This window comes from Typopeltis vanoorti, chromosome 17, assembly GCF_054136105.1.
Source record: "Typopeltis vanoorti isolate ZY-2024b chromosome 17, IOZ_Tvanoo_1.0, whole genome shotgun sequence".
In the NCBI taxonomy this organism is placed as follows: Eukaryota; Metazoa; Arthropoda; class Arachnida; order Uropygi; family Thelyphonidae; genus Typopeltis; species Typopeltis vanoorti.
This window is the reverse complement of record NC_143565.1, coordinates 104,318,758-104,340,873: the sequence shown is the minus strand read 5'-3', so window position 1 is coordinate 104,340,873 and position 22,116 is coordinate 104,318,758. Positions and strand designations below refer to the sequence as shown.

The 22,116-nt window shown below is 36.8% G+C and overlaps 1 protein-coding gene across 4 annotated transcripts in view; it reads right to left on the bottom strand.

Annotated features, from left to right (window-relative positions):
* Positions 1-22,116, bottom strand: part of LOC150097733 (kelch domain-containing protein 3) — a 178,315-nt gene that overhangs the window by 55,196 nt on the left and 101,003 nt on the right. For all 4 annotated transcript variants that reach the window (XM_090407769.1, XM_090407768.1, XM_090407766.1 and 1 more), the window contains exon 7: positions 15,413-15,521. In XM_090407769.1, the coding sequence (XP_090263895.1) occupies positions 15,413-15,521 (109 nt within the window). The remainder of the gene's footprint in view (positions 1-15,412; positions 15,522-22,116) is intronic.

Below are 22,116 nucleotides of genomic sequence, written 5' to 3'. Positions count from 1 at the left end.
ATAAAGGGAATAACATACTAAGCTTCAGCAGTATCACAAGTTATCCAATAAAAATCGGCAATTATTTTTGATAAATCAAGGGTCAAAGCTGTATAACTGAGAGGAGACCTCCACATAGCCTTTAAAGGAATGCAGAGAACTGACCAGGGCTTCTGACCTAATGTCCAATCCTCACCTTCTCGTGGTGCACCCTGTTGGGTATCTACTTTGATACTGAACGAACGAGGATGGGCTGGCAATTTGGGATTTAGCTGACCAAATTGTATTCTTATTGGTTAAACCAAAATAAAAAATGATGGTACAACATGACAAAATTTCATGGCGGCTGGGGCGTCGCCCGGTTAAACAAGGCCCCCGTTGTTTTCGCCAGGGAACCAGGGCGAACAGTGTAAAGTCAGCTACTGGAACAAATCTGAAAACAAACCCCAACTCAACATCACCAGAGTTAAAGATCGGTACTATCAACGTAAGAAGCCTGAACGGCAAAGAAATGGAGCTAGCTGAGGAATTAGATAAGTACCAGATCGACATGATAGGGGTGACTGAAACAGAAAAGACCAAAACTGGTGAGATCTTTCTGAGCAATAAATACAAAATGTTATATTCAGGCAATGACAATCAAGGAAAAGAAGGGGTAGCCATAGTATTCAACACAAAATATGAGGCTAATCTTCTTGAATGGCAGTCAGTCTCAAGTAGAGTAATGTGGGCAAATATGAGAATGGGGAACTGGACAATGAGACTTATTTGTGCCTATGGTCCCACAGAAGGTTCCACTAAGGTAGAAGGGGAGGAATTTTTGGAGGCTTTAGAAAAAGCAACTGACACAATGAAAAAGGAAAAGTTGGTCCTTGTTGGGGATCTAAATAGTAGAGTAGGAAATGATTGTGAGACACACAAAAATATTTTGGGAAAATTTGGAGAAAAGAGCAAAGCTAAAAATAATGGCAAATATCTGTTGGATTTCTGCTCAGGACATGGACTGGTTATTACTAACACCATGTTCCAACATAAAAATGTGCACAAATTCACATGTAGAGAAGAGGCTAGGAATAAGAAAAATCTCATTGACTATGTTATTGTTGATAGTGATGTTTTCTCCCTGGTGCAGGACACCAGAGTGTACAGAAGATTTGAAATTGGAAGTGATCACTATTTAGTCTTGAGCAGGATAAAATTGAATTTCATATTGAAAAGAATAACATGTAAGAAAGTTTTAAAGCGAATAAAAGTTGAGCAGCTCTCAGATGTGAACTGTAGACTAAAATACAGAAATATTATTGAAAAGAAAATGAAAGAGTTTGAGAACAGGAATCAAACCTTGGAGATTCAGTGGCAGACTCTGAAGAAAACATTGTTTGATTCTGCCAGAGAGGCATGTGGTGAGGTTGTGTGCAAGGATAAAAAAATCAGAACTCCCTGGTGGACACAGGAAGTTAAAGAGGCAGTGAAGGAAAAGAAGAAATCATATCAAAAGTTTCTGGCAATAAGTCAGCTTTTACTCTTACAGAATACAGAGACAAATGTAAGAAAGCTAAACAGTGTGTAAAACTAGCTAAACAAGTCATGGGAGGACTTTGGCAAGAATATAGAAAACAAATATCAAGAAGGTGTCAAAATATTCTGGAGGTTGTTGAAGAAGCTTAGGAATGGAGGAAAGAGTGCTGTAAAAGGAATTAGAGATGATAAAGGTGAAATGAAAACAGGAGAAAAAGATATCCTTGAAGTATGGAGTAATTACTTTGAAAAACTGCTAAATGAAACAAGCAGTGATGACAGCACAGTGATAAAAAACACTGACCAGGCATGCAGTCAGGAATACATATCCATACTTGAAGTAGAAAAAGCCATCAAAGGCTTGAAATGTGGAAAGGCAGAAGGAGTAGATGATATTCGACCAGAAATGCTGAAGTATGGTGGTATAAGAGTCTTACAGTGGCTGCACTGCATAGTTCAGAAAGCCTGGACAGAGGGACGAATTCCCGATGATTGGAGTAGAGCTCTCATAGTACCCATATATAAAAAGGGAAATAAAACTGAATGTGAGAATTACAGAGGTATTTCCCTACTGAGTGTTCCTGGCAAGATCTATGCAAGTATACTTGAGAAACGGTTGAGAAGAATTGTGGAAGAAAAGCTTGGTGAAGAACAAGCTGGATTCAGGCCAAACAGAGGCTGTCAGGATCAGATCTTCACTTTACGACAAATAGTTTAGAAAACATGGGAATATAACAAAGATCTGTATTTAAGTTTTGTCGATCTGGAAAAGGCATATGACAAGGTGCCAAGAGAGAAGCTATTCAATATGCTACAGTTATATGGCGTATTATATCAAGCAATACTTAGTCTTTATTTGAGTTGTAAGTCAGCAGTTTGAATTGAAGGAAGTACAGGAAGATGGTTTAATGTTAAATCTGGTGTGAGACAAGGATGTACATTATCCCCTCTGTTATTCATTATCTATATGGATCACATTATGAAGGAAAGTGGTATTAAACATGATATCAAAATTGGAGATGTTAATGTCAGCTCTTTGCTTTATGCGGATGATGTTATACTTCTAAATAAATCCGCTACAAGTCTGCAAGATTCTCTGACTAAATTGAATAGCTGTTGTTATACATATGGTATGAAGGTCAGCAATAAAAAGACAAAGACAATGAAAATAGGTAGAATCATTGAAAATATCAATTGTGTTGTGAATGGAGAACCTGTGGAACAAGTAAAACATTTCAGCTACTTAGGCATGATTTTTACTGAAGATGGTAAACTAAATATAGAAATAGACAACAGAATCAGCAAAGCTGGTATCATGGGAAGTCAATTGAATAAATTCATATGGAATAAGAAAGAAATTAGTCGGAACACTAAATTAGCTATATACAAGACTGTGTTCAAACCAATTTTAACTTATGGATCTGAGAGCTGGGTCAGAAGTAAAACACTTGACTAAAGACTAGAGACCGCAGATATGAGATTCCTGAGAAAGATTAGGGCGTGAACAGATGGCATCAATGGCAATATCATATTAAAAACGAGGATATTAGGAAAGAACTTGACATTGTCAGCATCCAGGAATGCATTAGCAGAGCTAATCTCAGATGGTATGGTCACTTAAATAGAACGGGAGAGGAAAGATTAGCAAAACAAGTGTTTTCTGCCAGGTTGGCAGGAAAACGACCCAGAGGAAGACCAAGATATAGGTAGATTGATACGGTACAAAGTGCCTTAGACGAGAGAAATATAAGATCTGATAATGTTGGAGTCTTGACAAGTAACAGACTGATTTGGAGGAAAATTGTAGATAGGAAGTTAGTAATGATGTAATTTTTTCATGTAGTACTGTCATATCCTGTACACCCCTTGAGGGTACATGGCAGGAATTTGATGATGATGAATTGTTGGTTTCTGATGAATTGCTTTTCAATAAATTGTGTTTTCAATTAATTGCTGATCAATAAATTGTATTTTTTGAGGAACTGCCTTTCAATTAATTGTCATTTGATAAATTATCTTTCAATAAACTGTTAGTGATGAATTTCCTGGATACGATGTTGCTCAATATAATGTCCCACTTACACATAATTGTAGTATTTTGAAGAGCTTTCCTCCTGGCACCTTGTCATATGCCTTTTCCAGATCTATAATACTTAAATACAAATCCTTTTATATTAGCAAGATTTCTCAACAATTTGCCTTAAAGTAAAAATCTGATCCTTACAATCCTCTATATGGGCTAATTCCAGCTTGTTCTTCACCAGAGATTGTCAGGATCAGATTTTTGCTTTAAAAGGGGGGGGGGAGTTGAGAAATCATTGGAATATAATATGGATCTGTAATTTAAGTTTTGTAGATTTGGAAAAGGCATATGACAATATGCCAAGAGAAAAGCTGTTCAAAATGCTACAATTATACAGTAAATGGGATATTATATCAAACGATACTTAGTCTGTATTTGAGTTGTAAGTCAGCAGTTAGAAACAGAGGAATACGGTTTGATGTAAAACTGGGTTTCAGTCAAAGGTCACTTATACAGAATGAGAGAGAAAAGATTAGCAAAACAATGTTATTTTCCAGGTTGGCAGGAAATAGACCCAGAGGAAGACAAAGATCTAGGTGGAATGATACAGTAAAACGCTTCTTACAAAACAGAAATATAATATATTATCGCTAAAACTATTATTCATCATCTATATGGATCACATTATGAAGGAAAATGGTATTGAACTTGATATCAAAATTGGAGATATTCACCTCAGCTGTTTACTTTATGAAGATGATGCTATACTTCTAAATAAATCCAGTACAAGTCTGCAGGATTCCTTGACTAAACTGAATAATTTTTGTAATAAGTTTGGTATGAAAATCAATAATAAAAAGACAAAAGCAATATGCAGAAACATCGAAAACATCAATTGCATCCCAAGTGGAGAACCTACAGAGCAAATAAAACATTTCAGCTATTTAGAAACAATTTTTAGTGAAGATGGGAAATTAAATATGGAAATAGGCAACAGAATTAGCAAAGCAACTATGGTACGAAGTCATTTGAATAAAGTTATATGGAATAAGAGAGAAATCAGTCAAAGCACTAAACTGCTACATATCCAAGACAGTGTCCAAACCAATTTTAACTTATAGATCTGAGAGCTGGATTAGAAATAAAACACTTCATCAAAGACTAGAGACACAGATATGAGATTTCTGAGAAAGATTAGGGGAGTGAATATATGGCATCAGTAGCAGTAGCATATTAAAAATGCAGATATTAGGAAAGCATTGTTAGCACTTAGGAATGTTAATGGAGCTAATCTCAGGTGGTATGGTCACTTAAACAGAATGGGAGAAGAGAGATTAGCAAAACAAGCGTTATATTCCAGATTGGCAGGAAAAATACCCAGAGGAAGACAAAGATCTAGGTGGAATGATACAGTAAAACACTTCTTACAAAACAGAAATATAATATCTGATAATATTGAAGTCTTGACAGATAATAGATTAATTTGGATGAAAATTGTTGCAAGGAAGTTAATAACGGTGTAACTTTTTCATGTAATGCTATCATGATATCCTTAAATCCCCTGAAGGTACATATTAGGAATTGGATGATGATGATCATTTTGTCAAATTTTGTGAACAAAAATTGTTTAAACCCAAATTGAAGTTTCTGGACATATTCTCGTGTATATATCCTAAATCTTAATTTTATTAAATTTTGTCCAGCCAAAATGGAGTTATTGCAACACATAATTTTAAAAAATTTTGTCTTTGTGCCTCTGCGAACGATTTCATTGAAGCTAAAAATTGGGATTTTTACTTACTATTATAATAATGGAATTAACTCACGTAAATTATTCTTTATTCGTAGAATTTTTGCCTGAGTATCACAGGCATCATCAGTACAGGTACAAAGGCTAATTAAACAATAACTATTATATTCACAAAGCACCACCTAAGTAGCTAAGGTTAAATTTCCTAAATTTATTTGAAAAAATAATAATAATTATAATTTTTTTTCCAATATATCATCATCAAATTCCTGACATGTACCCTCAAGGGATGTATGGGATATGATAGTACTACATGAAAAATTTACAATTTTCTTCCAAATCAGTCTGTTACTTGTCAAGACTCCAACATTATCAGATCTTCTATTTCTATCGTCTAAGGCACATTGTACTGTATCAATCCACCAGTAGCTCACCCAGGATTTAATTGGAGGGGGCAGAGCACTCAATATTTAATATTGGAGGGGGGAGTTGAGTAGCGATTTGAGAATGCACACTACATTGCATACGACCTAACTGAGCACTGAAGTGATTGCCAATACATGATACCCGTGATCTCCTCTGGCCCAGCTTGAGGAAACGAAGTAGCGCTCAGTCTGCAAGAGCACTACTTCTTTTGCCTTGCATTCACAGCAGACAGGATTCCCACCTTATGTGGATGCTAATTCATAAGTAGCATAGAAAGAGAAGACACAACATAAATTTAAAAAATGAATTTTAATTAGGAAAAGATTTTTGAAAAATTTTCTAGTGTTTTTCCCTTTTTCTTTTTTTTTTTTTTTTTTTTTTTTTTGGGGGGGGGGGTGGACCCCTTGGATCCCTCCCTAGGTGTGCCACTGAATCCACCTATATCTTGGTCTTCCTCTGGGTTGTTTTCCTGCCAACCTGGCAGAGAACACTTGCTTTGCTAATCTTTTCTCTCCCATTCTGTTTAAGTGACTATACCACCTGAGATTAGCTCTGCTAACACACACCTGGATGCTGACAATGTCTAGGTCTTTCCTAATATGCTTGTTTTTAATATGATATTGCCATTGATGCTATCTGTTCACACCTCTAATCTTTCTCAGGACTCTCATATCTGCAGTCTTTAATCTTTGGTCAAATGTTTTACTTCTGACCTAGCTCTCAGATTCATACCATAAAACTGGTTCGTATACAGCTAATTTAGTATTCTGACTAATTTCTTTCTTATTCCATATTCAATCATTCAATTGACTTCTTACTACCAGCTTTGTTGATTCTGTTGTCTATTTCCATATTTAATTTACCATCTTCACTAAAAATCGTGCCTAAGTAGCTGAAATGTTTTACTTTTTCCACAGGTTCTCCTTTCTCAACACAGTTGACATTTTAAACGATTCGACCTATTTTCATTGTCTTTGTCTTTTTATTGCTGACCTTCATACCATATCTATTACAACAGTTATTCAATAGAGAATCTTGCAGACTTGTAGCAGATTTATTTAGAAGTATAACATCATCTGCATAAATCAAAGAGCATACATTAACATCTCCAATTTTGATATCATGTTTAATACCACTTTCCTTCATAATGTGATCCATATAGATAATGAATAACAGAGGGGATAATGTATATCCTTGTCTCACACCACATTGAACATTAAACCATCTTCCTGTACTTCCTTCAATTCTAACTGCTCACTTGCAACTCAATTAAAGACAAAGTATTGCTTGATATAATGCAACATCGACACCATATAACTGTATCATATTGAATAGCTTCTCTCTTGGCACCTTGTCATATGCCTTTTCCAAATCGACAAAACTTAAATACAGATCCTTTTTATATTCCCATGCTTTTTCAACTATTTGTCGTAAAGTGAAGATCTGATCCTGACAGCCTCTATTTGGCCTGAATCCAGCTTGTTCTTCACCAAGCTTTTCTTCACAATTCTTCTCAACCGTTTCTCACGTATACTGGCAAAAATCTTGCCAGGAACACTCAGTAGGGAAATACCTCTGTAATTCTCACATTCAGTTTTATTTCCCTTTTTATAAATGGGTACTATTAGAGCTCTACTCCAATCATCAGGAAATTGTCCCTCTGTCCAGGCCTTCTGAACTGTGCAGTGCAGCCACTGTAAGACGTTTATACCACCATACTTCAGCATTTCTGGTCAAATATCACCTACTCCTGCTGCCTAATTACACAAGATATAAACAACAAACCTACAAAACATAACCACAGAAAACAGTATAATAAATTTCGAATAATATTTGCTTTGTTTTTTCCCTCTAGTTAGCAATATAAGTTAGTACTAACTAGGCCAACTAAAATTTACGATTTTATTTCTTTCTTGCCATTATTATTTTTACTCATAATATTAAATTATATAAAATTGGGTTTATTTTTGTACAAATCAATTAGAAAAGTGGTTTTATATTATTATTATTATTATTGTTCCGGGAAACTCCAAGGAGTCGACAGACTCATCGAGGGAGGCCTAACATCATGTCTGGAACAACTATTCAACATTTACACAGTATCTATCACATCTTGCCTTGAACTCATTCACAGTCGTAGCACCCACAACAGACTCTGGAAGCTTATTCCACTCATTCACCACTCTCCAAGTAAAAAACCTAGCTCTAACACCCTTGTCCACCATGCTCTTGCCCAGCTTCCATGCATGACCCCTAGTCCTCCTACCACCAGTCATATTTTCAAAAATATCTTCTGGATCAATCTTATAAAAACCCTTCAGTAATTTGAATGTCTCAATCATATCACCCCTCCTTCGTCTATCGTCCAATTTCTGCAACCCACAAATCCTCAACCTATTCTCATAAGGTTCATTCCACAGACCTGTTATCATCTTGGTCACTTGTCTCTGGACCCTCTCCACTTCCTCCCCATCTTGAAGAAACCCTGGTGCCCATAATGGGCACAGAAGTCCAGATGGGGTCTTATCAAGGCTCGATACAGAGGAACAACAACTTGCTTCTCTCTGCATGTTAAAGTATTTTTCATAAGCCAAGTGATTTGGTGAGCTGTTTTAGTTACTTTTGCAATGTGCCCCCTAAACTTCAACTCCCTATCCACCAGTACTCCCAAATCCCTGGCCTCATCAATCTCCTGGAGTACGGTTCCACCTATGCGATATACTGCTGCTATTCTTTTCACCCCAAAGTGCATAACCTTACATTTTGCCACATTAAACTGACATCCATTTTTCCTAGCCCAGTCCTCCAAACTGTCCAAATCATCCTATAAAATTTTGACATCCTGTGCACTCACAATTGCTCTACCCAACTTTGCATCATCAGCAAACAAGTGAACACTTCCTCTCAAGTCCTTTCCAATATCATTGATGAACAAATTGAAAAGCAGTGGACCAAGAACAGAGCCCTGCGGCACTCCACTAGTCACAAGACGTCTTTTTGACTCCACTCCTGAATAAACTACTCTTTGGATATATATTTTATATATATTTTGAAATGAAATATAACTAATATATTTGCTACTGTAAACATAACCTATTATACACACATATATACATGCTCTATTTTCTCGTTGACATAGAAAATTGACATCTATTTCTATCTGGCATGGTAAATTTTCAAATGATTAAATAATTGAAATAGAAAATTGATAAAAAAAATTGATCGTGTAAGACGGGCATAAGATGAATTAAAATGCAATATTTAAATTTTAAATGATTATCTAATCGCAAAATCACGAAAATAATTAATTTTTAAATATATATTATTAATTTTTTCTATAAAGAGCCACCAATCCCTAGACCGCCTGAACGTTCCAAATGCTTCTGATCCCACTATAGCCCCCCCCCCCCCCCAGAAGGCTTCAGCGCCCACTGGGGGGGAGCGGTACCACCCATTTTGGGAACCTATGATCTAGACCAGGCATTCCCAACCCTATGCCCGCGGGCACCATGGCACATGTCGAAAACGATGTGTGTGCCCACCGCTGCTCAACCGTGTGCCATATTGTTTGAAATAATCACGTGCACATCACGCAATAATTCATTTCACTGGCCAATGAAATGCAATGCCAAAGATCACACTAACTTACATATATATATTTAAATTTTTATATAATGTAAACTTTTAAGTAATAAAACATTTGTTTATAATATAAACTTTGTATGTATTCATTTAACAAAAGAATTAAAAAAATTTGCTTGAAAAAACAGATGGTGCCTGTCGCCTATTAGAATGTGCTCTAGGAAACAAAATGGTTGGGAACTGCTGATCTAAACTAATCATAATCTCCGAATCATCTAGATGGAGATCGGAAATTTTCTTTCTTAAATCCACAGAATATTTTATATACGTAGCAGATCTTCTAGTTGAAGAAGTGAGTAAATTTGACAGAAATTTTGATCTTTTGTAAGTGGGACAACCTATACAGTCTACAACAGGTCTTAATGGAATTCCTGGCTGATGCACTTTTGGAAGACCATATAATCTCGGTGGGTGCCCAAAGGATGTCTTTAGTGTTTTCTTTTTTATCTTCATCCCATAGCATAGACGGAGGTATTCGATCCTTACCCCAAAAAACAGCCAATAGGACAAGATTTGAGTGTACAAAAATTCTTTTTAGCTTCTAAGCCTCCTCGGTCGAACCTATCGTATGCTGAACAAAAAGCATTGAAATCGCTAAAAAATAACAAGAACCTAATTATTACGAAAATTGACAAACTGTAGTCATTCAAGACAGAAGAGAATACGAGAGAAAAATATCACTGTTACCCAACGAGTATTCGGCTTATAGGCCCCTCACTTCAGATCCTACCAGTAGTCAAATAAAAAGGCTTAATGCTCTTATAGAAAAAATATCGATATGGGATGAAGATAAAAAAAAAAAACACTAAAGACATCCTTTGGGCACCCACCGAGATTATATGGTCTTCCAAAAGTGCATCAGCCAGGAATTCCATTAAGACCTGTTGTAGACTGTATAGGTTGCCCCACTTACAAAATATCTGTCAAATTTACTCCCTTCTTCAACTAGAAGATCTGCTACGTATATAAAAAATTCTGTGGATTTCAAAAATAAAATTTACGATCTGCATCTACACGATTCGGAGATTATGATTAGTCTAGATGTTGTTTTGCTATTTACGAATGTTCCTTTGGCAGACAGCATTGAATTACTACACCAAGAATTTCCTCCAGACAGTCAAATTATTTGAATTTGTAATAAAGTCAGGTTATTTTTCCTTCAAAAACCAGTTATACCAACAAATCAAAGGAACAGCAATAGTTAATTCAATATCTCCTGCTATTGCCAACTACTTCATGGAGCACTTCAAACAATGTATCTTGACAACATTACACCCAGACCTAACCTTTAGTTCAGATATGTGGATGAAATTTTTCAATATGGAAGGGCACTTTGGAAGAATTACAACAGTTTCTCTCAAAAATAAATACACTTCATCCAAGGATCCAGTTCACCCTAGAAGTACAAGTAAATAAGCAGTTAGCCTTTCTAGACCTCTTAATTCTTTGCCAACTAGATGGTAACCTACAATTCACAGTCTATAGGAGACTCATACAGAACAGTACATCCATGCTGAATCACATAACCATCCCAGTCAAAAGGCAGGTACCATAAAAACACTAGTTCATAGAGCCCACTCCTTTTGTTCTTCAGAAGAACTATTACAAAAAGAATTACAATATATTAATTCCTCCTTCCTATCCAATGGTTATAAGAATTCCTTCATAAAAAGAGCTTTAAGTAGTCGTGCTCCAGCATCCTCTTCAAATACAGAAGAACCTACGCGTATAACTATCCCCTATGTACAAGGCATTAGCGAACACATAGCTAAAGTGCTAAAACAACTAAATATTTGTGTGGCCTTTCGACCCATCAAAAAATCACCACATTCCTCGTGTCTCCAAAGCACAAGCTCCCACATCGCAGCTATCCAGGTGTCTACCAGATTTCCTGCTCTTGTGGGTTACCATATTTTGGACAAACAGGAAGATCTGCTCTGATTCGGTTAGAAGAACACAAGCGTACATCTATTACCTTGAACATGAATAGTCTGGACTTGCAGAGCATACCATCAACATCAGACATAGAGTTCAGTGGAACAAGACAAAAGTCATTCACAAAAGTCGGTTCCCAATGGAACGGCTTTACAAAGAAACATGTGAAACGTTACTTCACTCCTAACCTAAACAGATCCAATGATCTACGTCTTTCCCCCCTTGTGGAAGATAGTACTCTATAAATCAGCAAATCTTTACTAGCTTGTAATTGTATACACATATATAGTTATATATATATTGGGGGGGGGGGGTAAAATAAATTTAGGAAATTTAACCTTGGTTACTTAGGTGGTGCTTTGTGAATAAAACAGTTATTGTTTAATTAGCCTTTGTACCTGTACTGATGATGCCTGTGATACTCAGCCGAAAATTCTACGAATAAAGAATAATTTACATGAGTTAATTCCTAAGATGAAAAGACAAAAGGCTATTTTTTTCTGGCGACGTTGTTATAAGTTAAGGGGATAAAAATCCCTTCTTGTTTTTCAGCCAGTAAGCGAAACTAAGATCGAACACTACGATCTGTAACGTTTCATGCCGACGAACTGTCAGCGTATCCAAGTGTAAGTGACTACTTGGTAGTGCTTACGCTTGGACCACTTACGCTTGGATACGCTGACAGTTCGTCGGCATGAAACGTTACAGATCGTAGTGTTCGATCTTAGTTTCGCTTACTGGCTGAAAAACAAGAAGGGATTTTTATTCCCTTAGCTTATGAGTTAATTCCATTATTATAATAGTAAGTAATATGTCTATTCACGGTATTTCCTTACTGAAACAAAAATTGGGATGGCTTGATAATTTTGTGTAAGGATTCCAAATACGAAACTTCAATAAAATTCATCCAAATTAGGCAAAAGTACCTAATTTGTTTTGTCTGTCTATCATCATGTTACATAGAAAGCATCTACAACTCATATCTCACAATGTATAAAATGGCAACATTTTATTTTTCCATGTGATAGGGTCTTCCATCAAGCCTTTTAAAAACTATTTAAGAATGATTCAATAAGCATTCCACTGAGTCTGAGCAAACAAATGTCAGCAGTAACTCAATTACCTAAGCTGAATGTCAACATGCATGTGGGAGGTCATGGAGAGGTGTATAAGACAGCAGGAGCAACTTGCCCTTTATTTTGGTCTCCTGCATGAAAACATTGTTAAAAGAGTGGTTGAACTATGTGGAAGGACTAACCAATTCTCAAGTCTATCACACCTATAAAAGCAGTTTTATAGACTAGAATTAGTCCAAGTGAATCATTTTTAAATTTTATATCATTATGCATCAATTATAAAATTTAAAAACAAGGAATGCATATTACACAGTCTTGTCATAAATACTGTTACTACTTCTGCACCCCCCCCCTCAATACTGCCTACAGACTCACACAAGTCAGTTCCATTAGTGGTGATCTGTGCAGTCAACATTCACATGTTTATCAGTAGAGAGAATTGTCTAGTTGTCCAGGTCATGTAGTGGGAAGATTGTGAGAACCATGTAGCTGTAATAGCACTTCACAAGGTTGGAATGCAGCCACCTGTTATTTTCAACATTTAAAAACATTGGGAATCAGTAGGATGTTTGTGTATTGGACTATTAACCATTATAACAATACAGAAAATATATCTGGCTGCCAAAAAACAGGTCAGCAATGCTGTGTTAGGATACAACAGCTTGTGAGGGCTGTGAAGGCACACCTCTGCCACAATCCTTTAAGAATGCTGAAAGTGATACCACGAGAGATGAACGTTTCACAGAGAACAATGTCACATGTACTAACTGACGAGCTGGAGATGAAAGTCTATGGTAGTTCTACTGGACATATCTTCACATGCCATTGTGAACAGCATGATCTATAAGCTACTTAAAATACTGAAATGTAAAAAAAAGGACCAATCTGATCAACACTATTCTATCTAATAGAACAATACAGGTAGTTCTAGATGATGATATGAGCAAGCCAAGAACTTAACAATGAACTCCCACAAGGGTCAGTTCTGGCCCCTCTTCTTTTCAATTTGTATATATCTGATCTTCCAATGACAACGTCTAGAAAATTTGCATATGCTGATGATTTATGCATCACATTCCAACACCAGAACTTCTGTACTATAGAGCAGGTACTAACTAGTGACCAAGAGGAGCTAAACCACTTCTTTGAGAAGTGGCATCTTATTCCAAGCACTACCAAGACTGAAACATGCTGTTTCCATTTGAACAATAGAATGGCACGAGACAGCTTAAGAGTGCAGCTAAATGGGAACATACTACAGCACAATTTTAATCCAAAGTATCTGGGCATAACCCTGGACAGAACCCTCTCCTTTAATAGACATCTCTCCAATATTGTTGCCAAACTCAGAACTAGAAATAACATACTGCATAAACTTGCCAGAACAACCTGGGTGGGGCTTGTGCTCCCACATTAAGGACATTGGCTCTGGGCCTCGTCTACTCAACTGCTGAATACTGCTCAGCTGTCTGGCTGAACAGTGCACATGTTAAATTAATTGATACCGTGTTGAGTCAGACAATGCATATCATTTCTGGAACAATAAAGACTACTCCATCATATTGGCTACCAGTTCTGAGCTACATACAACTGCCAAGACAATCTGATTTGTGAATATAACAAAATTTCCCGGAACCCCTTGCTTCCTATACACTCTGATATTGACAGCTTTACATCACAGAGGCTTAAGTCAAGACACCCGCCTATTGTAATGGCACAACAACTTGTCACTGAGGGCTATGATGCAACAATAGCATGGCAGACAGAATGGATTGGAAAAGTCCTGGTAATCTGGCAGACTGTCTTTAACCCAAACAGCCCTCCATCAGGGTTAGACCTACCTTGAAAAATATGGACCTTCCTAAATAGGGTTCGCACCAACCATGGTAGGTGCAGAGCTTCCTTATTTACTTGGGGAATAAAACCAAACTCATCTTCTGGCTGTGGTGAGGATAACCAAACTATACAACATATCACATTTGACTGTCCTCACAGAGCCTTCATGGGACCAGTATCTGACTTTATAACAGTCTCCACTGATGCTGTTGACTGGTTGTTGAACTTACAAATAAGCATAAAATTGAATGTCTATGTCACTTCACACTATTGTATTATTTTATGCATTTTGTTGTCTTGTATATGGTTTTTTTTGTGTGTGTGGTAGCATATGCATTCTTCTTAGCCAAACGCTAAATAAATATCCATCTTCACAGATGAAAAGATTTTCACCATTGACAAGTTGTTTAACTATGATCGGGTATATGCTCTGGATGGTCACACAGAATGTGGCATATCACTGAGGATTCAGAGAGATCATCCCCCTGCATTAATGATGATTTGGTGGTGGTGGTGGTGGTGGTGGGAGGTGACATATCAGGGGATCCAAGTTGCAAATGCAAGAAAAGGGGGATGAAAGTCTACAGCACAATTAATTGTGCTGTAGACTTTCATCCCCCTTGATACATAAGTGTATCAAGACACCATGCTGGACCCTGTTGTACAGCCTCTGAACAACACCTTGTTTCATAGGCAGTGGACCTTCCAACAGGACTCGGCCCCTGAACACCTGCACACAATGCAAGGACCACACAACAGTGGTTGGAGGCCAAAACCACATATCACCATCTGATTGGCCATCTGAAAGTCCCAATCTGAATCCATTGGACTTTAAATTGTGGTTAGTGCTTGATAGAGTAGCCTGCAAGAAACAACACTCAAACATCACCAGCCTGAAGGTGGATTTGGAGTGAGTAGTGGCAGCGTTTTTGTTGAATGTTGTGTGTGCTACCATTGATATGTGGCCTCACAGACTTCAGGTGTGTGCGAATGCAAAAGGTGAACATTTTGAAAATTGAGTGCCACTATATGCACATTATACATGTGGTTTTTATGTGTTGAAAGCTGTAAATGATTTAATGATAGATTAAAGGTTTATGCACTATTCAAGTTGTAACAGTATTTATGGCTAGACTAGGTATTGAAACTGATAGGCAAATCTAATATTACGAAATGGTGTAAATCAGTCTTCTTTGGTTTAGCATGTGAGCTATAAAATCTACATACCTAGTTCCTCCAAACAGGAAGACTTTATTTCCCACAAGACAACAACACTGCCTCCTCCTGGGGCAAGGACCTTGTCCTCTTACTTCTACTTGAGACCATATGCTTGTTTCTAAATCAACAGAAAGTAAAAAATAGTATGAATTTGTTTAATTCCAAATGATTGTGTAAACCTTGAGGGAAGGGTCAGAAACTTCTTAGGAATTAGTTAATTAAATTAGTATATTTAATATGCACAATTCCTTTTACTTGCTTATCACTGCTCAGGAAGTCACAAGCGACTTAAAAAAAAAGACGAAAATGTATGTTCTTTGGAGTCACAATATCCATCAAAATATGAAAATTAAAACTATAAAAGAGTAAAATTACCCTTTTGTATGTCATTATTATTTTTAATGCTCCAACATCATAATGCCAATTGCTGTTTGAGGTGAATGGGTTTATGTATGCATTTCTCATACCTGACTAAATGTAAATTTTTGCATTAGTTTAGTCTAGAATCAATACTTTCAACTGAGCAGTTGATTAAGGGTACTGTAAAATCTCTTGTGGTGAAATACAGAAATACTTTTCTACTATATCGATTTTACATAGGCCATAAAATACTCATAATTAAGAATGTATATAACCTACTGTAATGTAATAAATTTAGTAATATAATGTTAGAATAACTGAATGTAGAACCACAAGCAATTGTAACTAAAAAGATCAGACAGGATTATGCTAGTAAACTGAAGGTCAACATCAGTCTCAAAGGTCACCCGATTATATGAGTTTTGCTGCCAAAACCTAACGTAAGGGCACTTCGAGTAAATCTAGGAAGTTTTTGGAAGGCCAATGATATAAAAGGCGGAGATTGAAGGGCGAAAGCTCTCTCTCTCTCTCATTTTTTGTTCCCATAACAAGCTTTTCGAGGAGAGGAAGAGTAGGGGTTCCGCGAGCAGTAGTTCTGGAGATAATGGGGAATTCGCTGACTGAAGAGGCCATATTTCAAGATAGCTTTCAGCTTTCTGTGAAATTCTTCAACAGGTGTGCCGATCCACGTGCATGCTGATTTGTCGCAGCCGATCCAGTTTCTGACATCGCCAAAGAAATACGTTACTGTTACGAGGAAGAAATTTGCAAGACAACAACCATAGGACAGTGCCCGATCACAGCCGTCGCGCAAAGAAAGAAACCAGTGGAATTCGCCCTTATCACTTTAAGATCCAGGACTGTACATGATATAGTGAGCTTGTAAGTAAATTGCTTTATGTTAATAGCCTAGATTGTGTGTACGATAGATGTTGATTCTGTTTAATTAATGGTATAATGTGTTGAAGAGGTCAGAAGGCCGAACGTCAGTTTGAATGTGTATAATAGAATATTGTAATCTTGAATAGTGCTTGTGTTATCTAATGCTTAGAACATGTTGAGTATAATTGTGCCTTATTTAATAAGATTGAGAGTAAGGTTAAATATGCAAAAAATCCATCCACATGTCTAATAAGTTGAGTGTATATAATTTCTTTATCTAATGTTTCAAGTGATTGTCTTAACGAATGTGTGGAGAATCAGGCACGTGATATATCCCATTACTTTTGTATATTAATTGTCTTAGCTATAATAAACATGTTTGGTTTTGTTAATAGCTGTCTGATCTTTGTTAGCCAATGCACTGTCTCATAAAAACAAATCGAACCTGTGTGACCTAAGTGAAGTAACACCCAGGACTGAGTAATTCGAAGTTGCTTGAGATAAAACTGATTTAAAGGTTATTATACGTGTTTAGCTAAATCATTCTCTTGTATGTAAAAGAAAGATAGAAAATTCTTTTACACAATCCTTAATGGCACAGTCATTAACAAAAATAAATTTTTAAGGATTAATACAGTAGAAATACAGCAACCCTAGATTAAAAGTCTCTGCCCCAGCCAGAGACTTTTCTTGATTCTATGTTATGTGTAAAAGTATACCTTACAGCAGTGTTTCTCAACCTGTGGTCTGCAGACCACAGGTAGTCTGCAAGACTTAAATTAAATAACTTAAAAATTAAATTAATTAATTAAATATATATGTATATTAATTATCCAAACAAATTAAAATTGAATAAGTGAGTAAAAATTATTGAAATCAAATGGAGACTTAAAAAACAACAAATAGCATCAGAATGTTCAAAGGCGGAAGCAATAAAACTATATTGTTGTTCACCTCACCCCTCTTTTATTACTCGTCATTCTGGCACTACAATAATTGGTAGCGGCAGAATGACGAATAATAAGAGGAGTGAAGTGAACAACAATATAGTTTTATTGCTTCTGCCTTCCCTTGCTGTTTTGTCAGATTTGATGTGAACATGTGTTATCCACATTTCAACCAACTGCTTGTTGTTTATTGATTTTTATTACTTCTTTTGACCAAGGCTCAGTATATCTTCAGAAGTGCTAAATGATACTTGGACAAAGTGTGTTGTCAGTTAACCCCAGTATTTATATATTGATATATTTTTCGGAAACGTTTTTAATAATGGAAAAGTGGCTTAGAACTACGACTTTAAAAAGAAGAGCAAATGAAACAGGTGATGCTAACCCTAATTGTGATACCCGTGTTGTAATGACAAGTAAATCTGATACTATTAAAGTAGAAGAAACAAGCAGTTCAAAGAAAATGTACAGTAAGAAATATAACAGTTCATATTTGGAATTCGGGTTTACTTGGTGTCGAGATGAAAGTGAACAGACACCTCAGTGTGTTTTGTGTTATGAAGTGTTGTCAAACGAGTGCATGAAACTGCAAAACTCCAACATTTAGAAACTAAACATTGTAATTGAAAAAAAAAAAGCCAATTTCAGCGATGCTTAGCGACATTAAATCATGGAAAAGATGTAGTTTCAGCCATGGGTCTGATTAATAGCAAGGCACTGGAAGCATCCATCTCTTAAATTTGCACATAGCAAAAACAGAGAAACCTCATTCTATGTTTGGCAACAAGTTACTAAAAGATGCTGATTTGACTCTTCTTTCAATGACACTGTAGGTCGCAGAATTAATGATATGGCAGGTGACGTAGAATCTCAGTTAATCGAAAGAGTTAAGAAGAGCTATTATTATGCGTTACAAATAGACGAGACTACCTCTTTCACTACGCATTAAACCCTACTACCCGCTTCCTATGCAGGGTCCGCGTATTACTTAGATGCAACTTCTTGTTGGTACCACTCCCAACCGACTTGTCGCCTAGCCTGCCGCTGGGGTATATATTTTTGACTGTAGAAGCGCATGTTCACGGGGCCGGTTTGCCTGCTTGCAAGATGAAAAACGCCAGATAAACTGGCAGAAAAACCCTATTGCCCACACCCAAGACCGGCTAACTTAGCTATGGCTGAGGAAGATCCTCAAGTTCCTCACAACGGGAATCGAACCTGGGACACTCCTTCCCCAGACATACGGTTGCAAAGCGCAAAGCCACTAGGCTTACCGTGCGGACGAGACTACTGATGTTACAAATAATGCACAGTTTATATGCTACATAAGATATGTGCATGATAACAACATTCATGACGATAATCTGTTTTGTAGAACTTTGTCATCCGGAACAACTGGAGAAGAAATATTTCACGCTCTCAATGATTACATAATACACAAAGGGATCCACTGGGAAAAATGCAAGGGCTTTTGTTCAGATGGAGCTCACGCCCTTACAGGCAGGCATAGTTAGGGGCTGTTTCTATGGTCAAAAAAGTGGCTCCGGATATATTGTTTCATACATAGGGAAAGGTTGGCCTCCAAAGGAATGCCACTAGAATTTAAAACTGTGCTATACAACGCTGTAAAGCTAGTTAATTTTATTAAGGCTCGACCGTTAAATAACAGATTATTTTCAGTACTCTGCGATGAAATGGGCAGCGAATATATACAACTTTTGCTTCATTCTGAAATTTGCTGGCTTTCCAGGGGTAAAGTATTAACAAGATTATTTCAATTAAGGCATGAAGTTTTATTGTTTGTAAATGAATGTAATTCTAATTTTGCATCACTCCTTGTTGACGAAGCATGATTATCAACACAATCCTATCTTTTAGACATTTTTTTTCGAAATTAAATGTAACTCAATCTCTCCCTTCAGGGAAATTCTTTAGCTGTTCTTGATGCCTACAACAAAATAAAGGCAGTCAAAAAAAAAAAAAAAAAAAAAAAAAAAAAAAAAAAAAAACTGGTGTTGTGCATTAGTTATGTAAAAGACAGATAATTTGCACCTTTTGCAACATTGAAACCCCGAACAAAATCGGGGATGAAACAAAAGTTACGCAAAGTGACGTCAATGTGATGCTCAGCTCTGCTGGCGATGAGAATAGCTGCCTGCATCCCATTTAGCGAAGTTCCTTATCTCGTACAGTCGCTTGCAAGAATAGGTGGCTGAGCACACTGAATCCACCGCATGCAAACAACAACATCCGCTCGGTCATGGATTGTACAGAAACACACATCACAACGTAACGAATACAAGCAACACACAGGATGGATATAAATAAAATTACCACACGATTAATGAATCTGCTGGATTTACGATGACCACTGCTGTGACTCTGGATAAAACAGGACAGATATAATTAAAACCACCATCATAACACGATTAGTATAAATCACGTGTTCAGTATATACGACATACGGTGGCTGGTGGGAAAATGCTCCCGACCACGTTATTGGCACTTTGTGACTGACATCGTGGGTTGGACTGTTTATAGAATTCGGGAAGGACCTCACATAACAGGATGCCTTAAATTTTTTTGCTTGTCATGGAAAACTCATCAGGGAAATAAGGCGATTTGTATCAGCTGGGTGTGTGTGTGTGTGGCTGGAGGGGGGAGGGGGGGGGCATTAATGGCTTTGGGATGCTCTGAGTGAAAGTTTTGGGTATATGCAGGGGATGGTTTAGACAGGACAAGGGCGTTCATCCATGATGGAATCCATGGATGTCAAGTTCGTATTCAGTATTATGATGAATGGAGTAAGAAAAGAACAAGAAAAGAATTTTCCCCTCGTCTCACAACACACTTAGCGAATGGAACAGTTTACATGTCGCAGGTTGAATCAGAGAGTGCGTGAAGATAAAACTTGTTGTGGGGATAAAATTTCACGAGTATGGGCCGATGAATGGGATAAGATATAAAATATAAAAGTTGCTGAGGGTAGATAAATGGGGATTAAGATAAACTTCATGGTGGGCAGATGAATGAAGATAATAGTGGAACAGCGCTGACATACCCCCATTCATTTGCCCATGGTACCAACGGCGCTAAAAAGTTGTTGTGGGGTGAACTTAATGAGTGTAGGCAGATGAATGGGGATGTTGGGACAGCCATGATATGCCCATTCATTTGCCCACAGCAAATCGGAAACTGATACCTTTTATTTGTTTAATAAAAATGAAAACTTTGTTCAGTGATGATACACTTTTAATCGTTTATTTCCAACTTAATTAATTATGCTTCCATGTGTATTCAAAACATTCTTTTAGATTTATTATGTTATAAAAGGCACAGTTTTTCTAAAATGTTGATAATCCCCACATACATTTTAAAAAAAAATTACATAACTTAGTGTAGAATTGTTTTAGGCATATCACTGGTCCTTGGCCTTAGAAAGGTTGAGAAATGCTACCTTACAGCATTGAAAAGGGGGGAGGGGAAGTAAAGCTAAGTAGATTACTAAAGGATTAAAGTAAAATAATAGTATTATATGTGAGTTAGAGATTAGAGCATATAGTCATTTTGTACAAGATCAAGCAGACACAAAAATAACAAAGTAAGAAGGGAAATACATTGAGAGTAAAAAGGTAACGTCACAAACAATATAATAAACTACAATTTACAAATTAACGAACATCACAAATGGCACAGTTAAACAGGACTACAAACAAATAATATAATAATTATTACAGTACTATTATTACATGGGCATCTCCATGAAGTCCAAAGACTTATCATGAGAGGTCCACTCATCATTAATGGCAATGCCTATCATATTGCTTAAATCCTTTGCCTACAGAGTACTCATGACCACTTTGGCAATCTATTTCACTCATTTACAGCTCTCCAAGAAAAAAAAAATTCTAGTCCTTACATTCTTACACAAATGACCCCTTGGTTTTCTTCCATCCAATTATTCACTGAAATGTTTCTCTGAAAGGATTATTCTGCTACTTTCACATCTCCCAAAAAACACAGGTGACTAAAGCAGATTGCATATCTAACTCTAGGTATGCAATCTGATACTGTTTTTGCTAAACATACTTATCTTGCAGTTACTTTAGCCGTGGCACTGCTCCAAACTGCCTCTTGACTTGCGCTGCACTTCACTCGCTCTCAGAGGTATTGACCACTGTGGGTGGCTGTTAGCCAGCAGCTGAGTCAAGGCTAGCACACACTGGCCTTAATAGCACAATCCACACACAAAGTGAGGAGCGCCTGATTTCCAAACATGTTTGAACTTGTTGCAGCATTTAAAACCATTCCAGGCTCATATTAATTTTGATCATTTTTCATGGAACACTTATTCACTTTCTGTGGAACACTGATGTTCTGCAGAACATAGTTTGGGAAATGCTGCTTTAGTAAACCCATGCTGTTCTTTGCAAAGTATAGCATGTTTGTTTACCCATTTCTATATGCAAGTTCTTACCAACTTCTCTAAAATCTTCACTACCATACCAGAGATACTGATAGGTC